The 16,945-nt window shown below is 44.1% G+C and overlaps 1 protein-coding gene across 1 annotated transcript; it reads right to left on the bottom strand.

The window, feature by feature from the left end:
- Positions 1 to 1,717: 1,717 nt before the first annotated feature.
- On the bottom strand, positions 1,718 to 14,948 carry LOC120111307 (glucan endo-1,3-beta-glucosidase 6-like). The gene is made up of 2 exons (XM_039128027.1): positions 14,436 to 14,948; positions 1,718 to 2,880 (listed from the first exon to the last, which is right to left on the bottom strand). The coding sequence occupies exons 1-2, from the start codon at positions 14,762 to 14,764 to the stop codon at positions 1,758 to 1,760; spliced, it is 1,452 nt and encodes a 483-aa protein (XP_038983955.1). The 5' UTR covers positions 14,765 to 14,948; the 3' UTR covers positions 1,718 to 1,757.
- Between the last annotated feature and the right edge of the window lie 1,997 nt (positions 14,949 to 16,945).

Raw genomic sequence — 16,945 nt, 5'->3', positions numbered from 1 at the left:
CTATTTCTGAGAGCCTTGGTGTCGGTAACCATGACAACCTACTTCAGGACAGACAACTAAAAAGCTGAAGAAAGTGAATCAATATGCAACATCTCGATATATAATTATCATAGGACTTGTTTGGTTTGTTGGAAAAAAATTTCTCACTTATTTTTTTTTCCTGAAAAGTTGATACCTGAATATATAATGCCGCATGTTTAGTTGACCATGAGAAATGCGAAAGTGGCACATTTCAAAGTGGCTTATATTTGGTTGAACATTTTCTTTTCTAAAAAAAATATGTAAAATATTTGTTATACCCTTGATTGGCAAAAATATTTTACCTCATTTTGTCAAAAAACTTAAGTGCTCTTTTGAAAAAAATATATATATTCTAATTTTTAGCCCGTGAGAATTAGATTTTTTCGAGTCTTACATAATTTTTTTCATAAAATATAAAAATTTTATTTTTATTTCTCTCTCTTATAAGATATTTTTTTTATATTTTTGTTGACTATATTTTCTTCCATCCTCTTCTCGGAAACTAGACGAGTGGATAATGTTAATAGTGTGCAACTTTATGTGCAGGGAGGCGCAATGTAACCACAGTGACATCAATTGTATTATCACAATAACTATTGGTTAAAAACTGCAGCTCAATCTTCAATTACCGAAACAAAGCAAGAGAGTTACAAAAGCTGTTACACTTCGATTTGGTATGAGCATGGCTGTAGATACCCAAATCAAATGGCCAACTATTTGTTTTGGAAAAAAGAAACGCGAGCAATGGAGCAGGATTTTTCGCATATAGTTCGTAAAATTATGACATTATTGGATGGATATGGAAGTGCTTCATACTTTATAGGCAATCATAAGACATACAAACTCGCACTGAAGTCCTGAGTGGCGCTTTATATGATTAAATTTGTTTAAATCGTAAAATCCTCATCAGATCTCATCTGAGAGATCCGGGTTGGAGTCCAGGCAATGGAACTTTTCAAAAAAATTTGGCGTTGGTTGAAGAAATAGAAAAGATTATATTATTCTGACTATCTACCGGTCACCTGCAAGAATTTAGTTCACCTTAAAACAATTTTAATCCTATCTGAAAAACAGTGCCAACTGCATGCTTGCTGCGTTGTTTTATCAGTGCTGGATTTTTAATTGGTTCATTCACCATGAAACATATATTTGGTGAAGAAAAGTAGTAATTATGTGCCGTGATGCACATTGGATTCAAAAAAACAATAATAATAATTAATTCGCATTGCTCAAAAAAACTTCCCACTTACACAAGAATACTTTTATGGGTATTCTGTCATAGGAGTTCTTCAGAGGAGATGATGACTTTGGAGTGCATAATATGATTACACATTGCTTCTCCCATGTAGCGATTCTAATATTGCAAGGTAGGATCTTTCTTATAAATAACCATCTTTTTTTTCTTTTCTTTTTTTTAAGAAAAAAAAGATAGTGATTAATCCAATATACTATTTCATTTACTATTCTCTGTGCACTCATCTTCCATGTTAGTTCTCATATGAAGCAATAAGGGTTATTAGCTTGAATCAGCAGCACTAACTAGGCCTCTCCAATGGATATAAACTACGAATCTGATTAACTAAAATAGCAAGGCATAGATGCTGCATTTTTCTCCTTCTTTTGATGAAAATAACCAGGTTCACCGGCAGTTGGTGGAGGAGATAAAAACTTTGGAAACATGGATACAAAACAATGGAGCAATATAATAAATATAGTATAGAAATGTCGAGATATGATCACAGTAATACCAACAGGAACGGAAGAAGCGCAAAGAACACCAAACCATATCCCTGTCCCCTGACTGCGGCTAATCTCCAGGATGCTGCAGAATTAGGCTCAATCATGATCTCAAACTTACATTTGGAAGTAGATGGATCTCTATCAGTGGTAGTAGCTATGCCTTGGAAGTCGCAGGCCCTGTCATCCTGATCATTCATCTGGTAGTAGCTGTTGAATGCATAGGAAATATTCCCTCTTGCATCAAGATCGCCACATGATGTGTTATACCCAAGGCTTGTGCAGTCAGCCTTCCCACAAGCATAGCTCGCAGCCGGTGCAACTCTAGAATCATCAAGGTTGACTGAAGGCTTGAACACACACCACTTCTTGTCCAAATACTTGACATTCTTAGCTCCAACTAATGTTCCAGATTTAGATGTCTGGATATTAAGCTGGTATTTCGGCTGCCCGTCGTAGTAAAAGATGCCCCAATGCCTCTCAAAATTCCCTGGCAGGATGCTCTTTTGATCTTCATCTATGAAACTAAACATATATGCATCGATAGGTCCTTGTCTCATTGGTGTGCCCTGCCCCGATGCGATGCGCTTCATGAAACCCTGATTAAATCGTTGAGCATACTGAATATTTGCATACATATTCCCATCAGTTGGCCAACCAATCTCACCAACAATGACAGCAAGATTTCCAAAGCCATTCTTCTGCAGGGCCCATAAGAGAGTGTCATGGTTTGCATCGAATACATTAGTGTATGTGATCGAACCATCGACCACGGGGGATGCAGGTGTTCCATCAAAGAAGGCAAAGTCTATAGGAAAGTTGGGATCATTGTAGAGACTGATGAAGGGGTAAATGTTGACAGTGAGGGGAGCAGCATTATCACTGAGGTATTTGACGATAGAAACCATGAGGTCAAGGATGTCCGAGCGGAAATTCCCATCAGAAGGTTTGCCAGTTGATGATTCATAGACATCAGCATTAAGGGGCACCGTGACTTTGACCTGGCTGCTCAGCCCAGCTTGTGTGACAGCACCTTGGATGTTTTGGAGGGCTGGAAAGGTAGTATGGAGAAAACTCCCATTATAAGTCTGCAAGAATGGCTCATTTCCAACAGCAACATACCTATTCACAGAGAAACAATGATACTTGGAGTGAGAGAAGCAATGCGATCGTACGATAGCTACAAGTGAATATTAGTCCATTACCCGTGAACCGAAGGCTAAAAGCACGAAAACTGTTCTGGTCATTGCAAGTCATGTTACTTGAATAGAAGATGAGTAATGTTGGATTAGTCCATTACATGCAGGTTAGTTATTCATGTATTTAATATCAACATTTCAAATGGTTTGAGTGAATATATAGCTATATAAGAATTCTCTTTCCTGCAGGTAAGGTTCTAGGTTTTTGTTTATATGTATACACTGATGAAAAGAGATTTCTTTTTTTTTTTTTTCTGTTTCTCTCCCAAAGCAAATATCAAGTTACAAAAGCCTTGAGGAAAGTTACCAAGAATACAAAATGAATGGAGAAGGGAATTACATGGTACAAATAGAAATTCCAGCAGTATGAAAGGTCACAGAAAAACTCTAACCTTGAATCCCAATTAGAGACAAGTGACAACAATTACACCGAGCAATGTTTTCTAGTCTTAGCGAAGGTGCTGCCGGCAAAAAGTCATCAAAATAACTAGGGTGCAGAAGGTATATATGTTCTGCTTTATTATCTTTTGGTTTTGACAATAGGTCTGCTGATAAAACAGCGAAAGAAAAATAAATAAGAAACAGCCAATCTTGCAGAATTCAATAGGTCCAGAGAACGAGCACCACTCCTGGCCAGCAATCAGTTAAGCAACGAGTCCCTGGAAATATATGAATAAATTCAAAACTACACAAGCCTGGCAATTCACTTGCCTCATCCTTGAAATCATGTAGTTACACAAGGTTGAGACCATCCGGGTCCATGTAAAACCTTGTCTATATGATGCTTTTCTAGGATTATGCTGGTTCTATTGATAGACGCTTTTATGCATCTCACTCTAGATCTTTTTAAAGAGACATATATCAAAGGGTAAATGAATTAAACAAAATGTTAGCTTGGTATCTCAAAATTAAGAAATTGATTTACCTATCCACACAACTGAAACTCATGTGCACCTTTATCATTTAGAATCCTTGATGAAGTCAATTATTGGTATTAAAATTACAAAATACAAAATGCTTTAAAACTAAATGGTGTTGGACAAAGAATATATATATTCAAGGCTAGCCATATTCAGGTTACGAGACTGATGGTTACCACTATTGTATCTCATAGTTCCAACAATGTCCTTAATTGTTGGAGCCTCGGAGGCACTGATTTCCTCAGTCCTTGTGTAGATCGGTTGTTGCCAGAATAATTGTCAAAGAATGGCAAAATGAAGAGATAGTGAACAATTTACAACGAAAACTGCAGTTTTGGGACAATAGATTATATTATGCCTTGAGGACTCGATGAGTATTCAAATGTTTGCAGAAAACAATCGAGTCATTCAAATTAGAGTGGAACGGATTAAGTAGGAACGTGCTCCAATGCTATCAGTGTGTTCCATTATAAATGTTTGCTTAAAGAGACATGCGAACAGGAATCTCAATGTCACATTATATGTTATGAAGATATGGCAAAAATACACGAGCTAAGGTATTTCTATCTAGATTCATTCTCAGCAAATTCGTGATATTAAAACCTCCTAAAATTAACTTGCACATCATATTGGAAAAACTTAAACCTGATTTCAATAACCATAAACTGAAGGACTTTACTGCTATATTTATGCGAAGTTAGGGTGAAAAAACGCACAGCATGAACCAGGCTAGCTTAAACAAGTTGATTTTTTTTTAAAAAAAAGTACAGAGATTTAAAAACAGAAATCTAAAATAGTGCACATATTACTAATTTTGTTGAGTAAACATCATTCACTAGTATTATATGTCCTAATTGAAAATTTTTTGAACGATGTTTTTGTCTCCTAGAATCACTGCCATCTCTAGCATAACACTGCTTTGCATTTTTTTTGGAACAAATTTGATCTAAGATAAGTTCCATTTAATAAAAACATCATGCAAAACAAGGGAAAACAACTCTGCTAGCATTTTTTTTTATTTGGGTTACAAGAACTTGCCTTGCTTAAAGACAATAAATAGATCAAATTTAGACACAAGAACAATGATGACTATGATGGGCTTATTATGTCTCTGGTACATTCCTCATTACAAAGAAGAAACCATGAAGAGACAGACATGTATACTATCAGATACTGCATGTAGACATAAGGAAGATGTGCATACAAATTAAACTGAAAAATGAATCACCGGTTGGACAATGTTTTTAACATGACCTGGAAATTGCAAAGGGGTGTATGCTTATTGTTAAAGTTGATATTATTTTAAAGAAACATTTCCATGATCGACAACAGTTTCTGCGTCCCTTCCCTTTATACAAATGCATAGTAAAAGGGAGGCAGATTTACTCTGTTCAATGCCTAAATTTTTTGTCTTTATTTGTTTATCTGTTTGCTTATTTATTTCGATGCAACAGTCATTGCATTACTGCCAGATAAAGAACAGAACATCCTTTACAAACATATCTTGTTTCCTTTTCTAGAGGAGCTGAAAGCAACTGCTGAGCTAGTGATGAATTGAATTTTGAGAAATGGGGAAAAGCAACTCCAGAATCAACAGCATTTAGCTCAAAAATCCTGTAACTCAATGATTTGATTCATCACACACACACACACACAAAAGATTTTGAGTACTAAAGAGACAAGGCTTCACAGTTTCCTGCATCCATCTGCCATTCATAATATCAAATAGCCACCAAGAACTTATCCAAAGATGCATACAAACTGAAAAGAAATGGAACAAGTATGGCTAAAACGAAGCCATGAGAGAATCATGGAAAATTATTGCCTTTTCAATCATAATAAGCCAAAATAGTTAGATGATGATCTTTATTGTCACGCCCCGGATCCGGATCCGTGACACGGCCGTGCTATTGCCGACTATCGCCCACAGTAGCACGCAGCCTCATACAGGGGTAGCAGGTAGCCAAAAGGATTCATTCTTATATATAAATTAAAAAGTTTTGCAGTACAACCTTCAAGTTTGAAACCAAAAATACAGAACTTCTATGCTATTCAAATGTACAAAAGTATATATAAGCTTGTCCAAAAATACGAAGCTCTGTAACAAAATAAAAACATATCTGGTGGCGATCACTGATGAGGATCTGAAAGAAAACGAAACATAACCAGATGTAAGCTACACGGCTCAGTAAGTAATCCTGCATAATCCTACCGGATCAACTAGTAGGCTAAACATGTAAATCAGGGTTTGATAAGTTGACATGCATATTCATCTAATAATCATCATGGCACAATAAGTATGCGATTTAAACAAAGCAGTAGTGCAAATCACAAAATTTTCATAATATATGCATATGAAACCGTGCCCCGGCATGCCGTGGTCCATTCTCTCGGATGCTACTGCGAAGTCAGACTCGACCACTGGCGGGGCCAGCTCAGTTACTATTCAGCCACTGGCGGGGCAGGCTCAGTTACTATTCAGCCACTGGCGGGGCAGGCCCAATTCCAATTCAGCCACTGGCGGGGCAGGCTCAGTTACTATTCAGCCACTGGCGGGGCAGCTCAGTTACTATTCAGCCACTGGCGGGGCAGCTCAGTTACTATTCAGCCACTGGCGGCTCAGTCATTCTCAATAGCATCTTTGAGCCCATTATAGTGCCTCTGGGCTAGCTAAGGCTTTACAAACTTACATGCCTGATTAAAATATCAGTATCATCATGTCGCATACATAGCTATAGCTTCTGGGATCATGCAAGTTGCTTATGCGTTGTAACATATCATGCATGAAACATAAATACATAAATAAATGCTTAGGAAACATTAATGACATAACATGATCCATAACAGGATTAGGACAGGTTACTTACATTCTTCATTAATCATGCATACAATTCAAATTGTATATAAAAACACTGGTCAATCTTATAAAACGTGATACAAGATCTACGATAGGATTAAGACAGATTACTTACTTTTCATAACATAACATTCATGAAGTATGTACTTGAATAACACTTAGACAAAATATTAATGACATGATCCAACGTAGGATTAGAACAGGTTACTTACAATAATTTGTTATCCAATTCCTTAAGTCAGCCCGATGACAGATCTTTGATTCCTAAACCACATTATGAGAATCACGTTAACCTCTATCTATTATAGAATTTCGTTTATTTTACCATGAACTTGCTTTGATCTTAACCAAGGATTTTAGCCTAACTTAATTCACCTAATTTGAAGCCTTTAGGGTTCAATTAAAGTCGATTTGGGTCCACATGGTTTAATTTGGGCTTTTAATAAGAGGGTTTGGGCCTGATTTATGATTAATTGGGCCTGCTGGGATCAACATGACATGAATAGGGTTCAGACCCTAGCTCAATTGAGCTTAATTGGGTCCAGATTTAGCCCAATTTGCTTAATTGGGTTCGTTCAGGCCCGGTCAGGTTCAGGCCCAACGCTATTTAGGCTTAATTTGACCCATTTCATTCGATTGGGCTTGGATCAACCCTTTATTGGATTTACCCAAACCAATTCAGGCTATTTGGGCCTAACGGGTTTCGGACCCGAACTTGGATCCGACCCGTTAGGCAGCCCGTAAGGGCTCCTTCTGGGGGCTTCCAGAGGCTTCGGCCTCTTCGCTCGTGCCTCTCCCTCTCCCCCTTCCTCCGGTTCCCTTCCGCCTCCCGGCTCCTCCCTCTCTTTCGCAGGCGGCTGGGGAGATGAAGTGCCCTCCGATCCGCCGGCCGGAGCGGTGCTCCCTTCTCGAGGCAGCGGCGGCGGAAGGCCGGTCCCCTTTTTCCCCTTTTCTGAGGTGACGCCGGAGAAGAGGGGAAAAGCCGAGAGGGGGATCGAGGCCAGATCTCCTCCGGGGGTCCTCACCGGCTCCGACCACGGCGAGGCAAGGCCGTGGTCCGCGGTGAGTATTCATCCCCTCCCTTTTTCCCCTTTTTTTTTTTGTGGGTTCCTTCTTGGGTGTTGCACCGCCACCCCTTCGCCGGCGGAGGGGCGGGGGCGGAGGCTGGCGGCCTCGGGGCCGCGCCGGTCGCCGGTACGGCCAGACCCGGCGACCCCCTTGGCTGCCCCTCTGCCCGAGGGTGGCCCTAGCCGGGGTCGGTCACCCGCAGGCCGAGTCCGGTTGGGCTCGGCCCGGGTGGCGTTGGGCTCGGGTTCGGGCCGTTCTCAGGCCGGCCCGCGGCCTGTAGGTCCGGCCTGCAGTCCTCCATCTGTCTCTCTCTCCCGTGCCGGTCTCCTCCTCACTGTGCCGGTCTCCTCCCCTCTGTTCCATCAGTGAAACAGAGGGGAGAATACCCCACAGAGGGGTACCTCCACCCTGTCCTTGCCCAGAGACCTATTTACAGAGCCTTACCTTTTGTGGTCGGTTGAAGTGGTGGGGTATCACCTCGGTTCACAGTCCCTCCTTCCTCTCCTGGGGCTGCGGGGCACCTTCCACCTCCAGCTCCGGGATCTAGCTCTCTGGTTCAGAATATCAGAGGGTTAGAGGCTTAGGAGGGTATATCCAAGATTAGGGTTAGCAGGGCTTAGGTCTATAAAAACTAAGCTTGTGATTTGACCCCACCAGGAGAGGTGGCATCCTCTCCTTGCTCAGGGCTTCGGGAGCCACCACCTGCCCCTCCCTTCAGGCCAGCTCAGGGTTCAGCTGCCGAGGAGGAGAAGGAGGTGGCGGGCTCTGGTTGTGCATGCTTGTGGGGGTCTCTTCTTTGGCCATCTGGTGGTCCTGTCTTTTCAGCCATCGGGGAAGATGGCATTCCTATTCTTTCTGGGCCTGCTAACCCTTCACCCTGGCCCAATACCCTCAAACTGGGCCCTACAGTATTGGGCCCGGTCTGTATTGGGCCCGGACATTACATCCTTCCCCCCTTAAATAAATTTCGTCCTCGAAATTGAACATACCTCGGTCCTCGAAGAGCTGAGGGTAGCGTTGTCGCATCTCCTCCTCCAATTCCCAGGTAGCTTCCCTTTCAGTGTGGTTGGTCCACTGGACTTTAACATAGGGAATGGTGCGCCTTCGGAGGATTTGCTCTTTTCTGTCTATGATGCGCAGGGGAGCCTCCTCATAGGTTAAATCTTCATTTAATTGCAGAGGCTCATGTGGCACCACATGGCTGGGATCCGGAACCTACCTCCGTAACAAGGAGATGTGGAAGACGTTGTGTACACCTGATAGCTCCGGGGGTAGGGCCAATTTGTAGGCAACCTTGCCTATCCTGGCAAGAACCTCGAATGGGCCGATGTAGCGAGGACTTAGCTTGCCGTGTCTTCCGAATCGGGTAATGCCCTTCGATGGAGAAATTTTCAGGAAGACAAAGTTCCCCTCCAAAAATTCCAAGGCCCTTCTTCCTCTGTCAGTCCATCTTTTCTGTCTATTCTGGGCAGCCTGAAGCCTTTGCTTAATCAGGAGCCTTGGAGACTGGCCCCTCTCCTGGTGCGAGGTCGATATCAAATTCGATCTCTCGGTCTGGGGGTAATCCCGGTAATTCCTCCGGAAAAACATCCGGATATTCTCTAACTACTGAAATATCTTCCAGTTTGATCTCTTTCTGAGCATTCTTTACACAGGCCAGATAGGCCATACACCCCTTTTTCAGAGCCTTTCCAGCTTTCAAAGCGGAAATGAAGTGCAATGTGGGAGCACCCTGAAGGGGTATGTCGCCCTGAAAGAAAAATTCTTGCTCCCCAGGTATCCGAAATACCACCCTAGTCCATGCCCAAGATAATATCAAAGTCTTGCATGTCAAGTTGTAAAAGATTTGTCTCTAACTCTTTTTTTTTCTATCTGAATTATGCAATCTCTATGTTTAGTGTCAACAATTGCGGTTTTCTGAGGGGGTGTAGCAACATGCCATGGTTCCACTAATTTCTCAGATGTGCTATGTAATTGTCTGGAAAAGCTAACTGACACGAAAGAATGCGTAGAACCAAAATCAAATAGAATGAGGGCAGGAATCGAGTTGACCAGAAGTGTACCTGTCACCACCTGATCGCTAGCACTGGCATCCTGTCGAGTCAGTGCGAAAACTCGAGGGTTACCCCTCGATCTCTGGTCCTCTGGTGCAGTGTGTCTGGGCTCGTCCTTCCTTCGACTCGGGCAGTCGCGGGCGATGTGTCCTGTCTGCCCGCAAGAGAAACAAGCTCCGGTCTTCATTAAGCAGGGTCCGCCATGGTTCCTACCGCAGGTGGGGCAGCTTCTGTTCTGTTTCTTCTTGGGCTCCGACCCCTTGCTGCCCCCGGATCCACTACTCTGAGCTCCCGATGATCGGGTCCTCTTCATGTCTTCTCTCTCCCTCCCGGACCGTATCAGGTCAGCCTCAACCTTTAAGGCTCGGTCCAGTACATCCTTGTAGCTTGAGAACAGATGGGAGGATATTCGGGATCGAATCCCGTACCTCAATCCCTGTTCAAACCGGTTCACCTTACTTCTCTCCTCCTCCATGAACTGGGGGCAAAATCGTCCCAGCTCGTTGAATTTATTGGCATACTCCAGAACAGACATCCGGTCGGTCTGGGTCAGCGCCAAGAATTCATTCTGCTTAGACTGGTTGACTGAATCCGGAAAATATTGGTTGTAAAACAACCTCTTGAAGTCCCTCCATGTAAGTTCGTCGACAGCATAGGCTGTCTCCATGGCCGTCCACCAGAACTCGGCATTCCCCTTCAACATAGAGGTCGCCATCCGGACCTTCACCTCATCGGGAAAAAGAAGAGCTCGGAACATCTTCTCTATTTCCCGGATCCATGCTTCTGCTGCCATAGGGTCAGGCCCACCCTCAAAGGTCGGAGGGTTTAGTCGGCGAAACCTCTCATAGCAGGTGCCTGCCGGTGGCATAGCGGCCAGCTGCATCATCTGTTGCTGTTGCAGCACTTGTGCCATAAGCTGATATACCCCGGCTAGGCCTGCCTGACCCGCTGCAGACCGTGGAGTATCCGGGGAAGCTGACCGCTCGCTGGGCTCCGGGGAGGGTGGTCTCCGGTCGTCGTCCATATCTTCCTAATGATCGCCTAGCAGTCAACAATTTTTTTTTTTTAAAGTGGGGTTATGATAAACTAGCATATTATAACATTTTCTATGACGGTGACATTCTTAACTACCCCTTTCCTTAGGCATTTATGGTTATTCTATTGTTTAACCTAAGGCTCTGATACCACTAGATGTCACGCCCCGGATCCGGATCCGTGACACGGCCGTGCTATTGCCGACTATCGCCCACAGTAGCACGCAGCCTCATACAGGGGTAGCAGGTAGCCAAAAGGATTCATTCTTATATATAAATTAAAAAGTTTTGCAGTACAACCTTCAAGTTTGAAACCAAAAATACAGAACTTCTATGCTATTCAAATGTACAAAAGTATATATAAGCTTGTCCAAAAATACGAAGCTCTGTAACAAAATAAAAACATATCTGGTGGCGATCACTGATGAGGATCTGAAAGAAAACGAAACATAACCAGATGTGAGCTACACGGCTCAGTAAGTAATCCTGCATAATCCTACCGGATCAACTAGTAGGCTAAACATGTAAATCAGGGTTTGATAAGTTGACATGCATATTCATCTAATAATCATCATGGCACAATAAGTATGCGATTTAAACAAAGCAGTAGTGCAAATCACAAAATTTTCATAATATATGCATATGAAACCGTGCCCCGACATGCCGTGGTCCATTCTCTCGGATGCTACTGCGAAGTCAGACTCGACCACTGGCGGGGCCAGCTCAGTTACTATTCAGCCACTGGCGGGGCAGGCTCAGTTACTATTCAGCCACTGGCGGGGCAAGCTCAGTTACTATTCAGCCACTGGCGGGGCAGGCCCAATTCCAATTCAGCCACTGGCGGGGCAGGCTCAGTTACTATTCAGCCACTGGCGGGGCAGCTCAGTTACTATTCAGCCACTGGCGGGGCAGCTCAGTTACTATTCAGCCACTGGCGGCTCAGTCATTCTCAATAGCATCTTTGAGCCCATTATAGTGCCTCTGGGCTAGCTAAGGCTTTACAAACTTACATGCCTGATTAAAATATCAGTATCATCATGTCGCATACATAGCTATAGCTTCTGGGATCATGCAAGTTGCTTATGCGTTGTAACATATCATGCATGAAACATAAATACATAAATAAATGCTTAGGAAACATTAATGACATAATATGATCCATAACAGGATTAGGACAGGTTACTTACATTCTTCATTAATCATGCATACAATTCAAATTGTATATAAAAACACTGGTCAATCTTATAAAACGTGATACAAGATCTACGATAGGATTAAGACAGATTACTTACTTTTCATAACATAACATTCATGAAGTATGTACTTGAATAACACTTAGACAAAATATTAATGACATGATCCAACGTAGGATTAGAACAGGTTACTTACAATAATTTGTTATCCAATTCCTTAAGTCAGCCCGATGACAGATCTTTGATTCCTAAACCACATTATGAGAATCACGTTAACCTCTATCTATTATAGAATTTCGTTTATTTTACCATGAACTTGCTTTGATCTTAACCAAGGATTTTAGCCTAACTTAATTCACCTAATTTGAAGCCTTTAGGGTTCAATTAAAGTCGATTTGGGTCCACATGGTTTAATTTGGGCTTTTAATAAGAGGGTTTGGGCCTGATTTATGATTAATTGGGCCTGCTGGGATCAACATGACATGAATAGGGTTCAGACCCTAGCTCAATTGAGCTTAATTGGGTCCAGATTTAGCCCAATTTGCTTAATTGGGTTCGTTCAGGCCCGGTCAGGTTCAGGCCCAACGCTATTTAGGCTTAATTTGACCCATTTCATTCGATTGGGCTTGGATCAACCCTTTATTGGATTTACCCAAACCAATTCAGGCTATTTGGGCCTAACGGGTTTCGGACCCGAACTTGGATCCGACCCGTTAGGCAGCCCGTAAGGGCTCCTTCTGGGGGCTTCTGGGGGCTTCCAGAGGCTTCGGCCTCTTCGCTCGTGCCTCTCCCTCTCCCCCTTCCTCCGGTTCCCTTCCGCCTCCCGGCTCCTCCCTCTCTTTCGCAGGCGGCTGGGGAGATGAAGTGCCCTCCGATCCGCCGGCCGGAGCGGTGCTCCCTTCTCGAGGCAGCGGCGGCGGAAGGCCGGTCCCCTTTTTCCCCTTCTCTGAGGTGACGCCGGAGAAGAGGGGAAAAGCCGAGAGGGGGATCGAGGCCAGATCTCCTCCGGGGGTCCTCACCGGCTCCGACCACGGCGAGGCAAGGCCGTGGTCCGCGGTGAGTATTCATCCCCTCCCTTTTTCCCCCTTTTTTTTCTTTTCTTTTTCTTTTTCTTTTTCTTTCTCTCTCTCTTCTTTTCATTTTCTTCTCTTCTCCAGAACCTTCCCGACTCCTCTCTTCCTTCCACCGCGAAGAGAGGAGGGTGAACTCGGGAGGGACCGAGCCAGGGCCGCCCGGCTCCCTTTTTCCCCCTTTTTTTTTTGTGGGTTCCTTCTTGGGTGTTGCACCGCCACCCCTTCGCCGGCGGAGGGGCGGGGGCGGAGGCTGGCGGCCTCGGGGCCGCGCCGGTCGCCGGTACGGCCAGACCCGGCGACCCCCTTGGCTGCCCCTCTGCCCGAGGGTGGCCCTAGCCGGGGTCGGTCACCCGCAGGCCGAGTCCGGTTGGGCTCGGCCCGGGTGGCGTTGGGCTCGGGTTCGGGCCGTTCTCAGGCCGGCCCGCGGCCTGTAGGTCCGGCCTGCAGTCCTCCACCTGTCTCTCTCTCCCGTGCCGGTCTCCTCCTCACTGTGCCGGTCTCCTCCCCTCTGTTCCATCAGTGAAACAAAGGGGAGAATACCCCACAGAGGGGTACCTCCACCCTGTCCTTGCCCAGAGACCTATTTACAGAGCCTTACCTTTTGTGGTCGGTTGAAGTGGTGGGGTATCACCTCGGTTCACAGTCCCTCCTTCCTCTCCTGGGGCTGCGGGGCACCTTCCACCTCCAGCTCCGGGATCTAGCTCTCTGGTTCAGAATATCAGAGGGTTAGAGGCTTAGGAGGGTATATCCAAGATTAGGGTTAGCAGGGCTTAGGTCTATAAAAACTAAGCTTGTGATTTGACCCCACCAGGAGAGGTGGCATCCTCTCCTTGCTCAGGGCTTCGGGAGCCACCACCTGCCCCTCCCTTCAGGCCAGCTCAGGGTTCAGCTGCCGAGGAGGAGAAGGAGGTGGCGGGCTCTGGTTGTGCATGCTTGTGGGGGTCTCTTCTTTGGCCATCTGGTGGTCCTGTCTTTTCAGCCATCGGGGAAGATGGCATTCCTATTCTTTCTGGGCCTGCTAACCCTTCACCCTGGCCCAATACCCTCAAACTGGGCCCTACAGTATTGGGCCCGGTCTGTATTGGGCCCGGACATTACATTTATAGTTCAGCTAACTATCCTATCCTATTAAGCTTCTGCCGAGCTTCCTGTCTATGTATTTGAATTGATATTTGCCATTCAAGTGTCCCAAGTAGAGTTATACCGAATTAGACGCTCGTAAAACAAAAGGAACGAATTAGACAAGCTCAAAAAAGCATTGAGAGGACAGAAAGACAACCTGATATCCACTCCATCCTTGATATAACTGGAGACATTCTTGGACACCCAATTCTCGGCCGCCTTCGTACTCCCCAGGTCGGCCAGCATCTCGTTTGGAATTCCGACCATCACCTGGATCCCAGTGTTGCTGAGGGCACTCATGGTACCATCCTCTGGATCAAACAACTTCACCTTCTGAAACCCGTTGTCCCGGAGCATCTGAACCACCGTGCCCGGCGGCAGGGGGTGGCTCGCCTGCGTCCCCCAGTTCGCTCCAATCCCACTCACAAAACCCACCAAACAGAGCCAAGAAACCAGCTTCAGACACCCACACGGCCACCCCATCATCCCCGCCACCACCAGAATTCTACTCCCAACCTCCCCAAAATCTTTCCAAACAAGTGGAAATTAGAGAACAAGCTGAGAGAGCAGGGGTTCGTAGTGGAATTCCTTGCAGCCTTCGCAACTCCAGCGGAACTCGGCAGAATGGACACCACGATAACGACACGAAGCTCCCCAAGCGTGCATATGGCCACAAGGACCCGTACGCAGTCGTTTGTTTTGCACCATCTCGACCGTTCGCTGAATAAATTTTATATATTTATAATAAAAAATTAAATGTTATTTTTTAAATTATAACATAAAATTTATTAAGATGGATTGATTAAATTTAAATAGATAACAATACATGCCTACGTATGTCTAATTTTATATTAATTATTTATTAAATAAATTTAAAAAATATATATATATATAATTTAAAAAATTAAGTAATATTTTTTAACTAGTTATTTTTGGATAAGGCCTGCATTGCTATGTTGACCGCTCGTGGCTTTCCATTAGTAAGGCAACAAGGCTGATGTGTTCCACACAAGAAACTTAAATTATATAATCATGACGGCATGAAATATTTAAAAAGACGTACATATCCCGGACTCCGTGGCCTTCTATTAATAAGGCAACAAGGCTGATGTGTTGTTCTATTAATAAGGCACCAAGGCTCATGTGTTCCGCACAATAAACTTAAAATATATAATCATGACGGGATGAAATATTTAACATTGCAGACGCAAAACCCCATCCGATTTAGGTGGTATGGAAGAAACTATAATCATGAATTTTGTTGGCAGTATCCGTAGGATATGAGCCGCCGTTAAAAAAAAAAAAAAAGAAGAAGAGTAAAGAAGAGCGAGAGATACTGTAGTGACTTTCTAGAGCCCAGAACAAAGTGTAAAAAGGCTATGGAAAAAGAAAGAAATGCGCCGGGGAAAGGGATGAAAGGAAGATAGTAAGTGTTTATGTGATTAAGCAACCAACCAACTAAACGAGAGAATCTATTTTATAGCTTTTGCTGGATTTCCACTAGAAGAGAGGCAGAGACGGCCAAGGTTTTTAATGAGCATGAGAGATGGGCTTTAAGCCTGAGGAGGTGCCAATGGATGGAGCCAATCCGCAAAGGAGCACCGGCCTATCACTGCGTATGGCTTTGCTGGTGTCTTTGTCGGTCTCTTTTCGGGTGCTCATCCTTCTCATTCTGTCGCCCGCGGCGAAGCCTCTAGAGTTTGGGCCAGCCAGGATAACGGCCGCGTTACGGAGTCGGTGAGGTGGCGGCAAAAGCGTTCGGCCTCCCAGTCGAACGGCGCGGTCGGCGAGCACGTGATGTGTCGTGAACATTTGTCGGGTCCGTTGACGTGTCCGCGTTATCCGTCACGCGTAATGGTGCAGCGAAACTTGATGTCGGCAGCTGATTGCGGCACCTTTGGGCTCGTTTGGTTCGCGGAAAGTATTTTTTCTCTTAGGAATATGATTTCTGAAAATCAGATTCCTAGGAAGAGGATACCTAGGAAAGTACTTTTGGCATGTTTGGTTAACTATGGGAAAGTGACAAATTTCCAAAGTGCTTATGTTTGGTTGACCATCCACTTTTCTAGAAAAGTTATGTATAATTCCTATTATGCCCTTAATAAAAATTAGGTCTTTAATGCCTCTTTAATGCTTCTTTAATGTTGAAGGGTCTTTTTGGAAAAAAATAAAAAAGGAGTGATTCCCACCTCATGGGAAAGTAACTTTCCCATGTTTCTCATGGGAAAGACTTTTCCATGAAATGTGGGAATCATATCTCTCTCATTTGAAAACTCCAACCAAACAAGAGGCATTTCATTACTTTCTCGTTGACCACACTTTCCCCCCTCCTTTTCCTGCGAACCAAACGAGCCCTTTGAGTCATCCATTGTAAGAACATAGCTCATAGCAGTATAGAAGAATGTTTCCTATGTAAGGCAAGTACTGAAGGCCCAGTACATCACCTTAGAAGAAAACTTAATATAGTAAATTCTATAGGAGGAGCTGAGGATCTTCGACCATTCGCTTCTAGAAAACATTAGATAGTTACAGCAGGAGTGTGCTATTTTCCAAATTGGCCGTATATTTCGAGAAGCTGAGTCGCCTCCTTTGCTGCTCATCATTTTCAAAAAAAAATTTGGACCCGTTGTGTACTTGTCCCTCCACCGTTGTAGAATATTTTGTCTC

Source organism: Phoenix dactylifera, chromosome 7 (genome assembly GCF_009389715.1).
Source record: "Phoenix dactylifera cultivar Barhee BC4 chromosome 7, palm_55x_up_171113_PBpolish2nd_filt_p, whole genome shotgun sequence".
In the NCBI taxonomy this organism is placed as follows: Eukaryota; Viridiplantae; Streptophyta; class Magnoliopsida; order Arecales; family Arecaceae; genus Phoenix; species Phoenix dactylifera.
The sequence above is the reverse complement of the archived record's forward strand: the minus strand, read 5'-3'. Positions and strand labels throughout refer to the sequence as shown.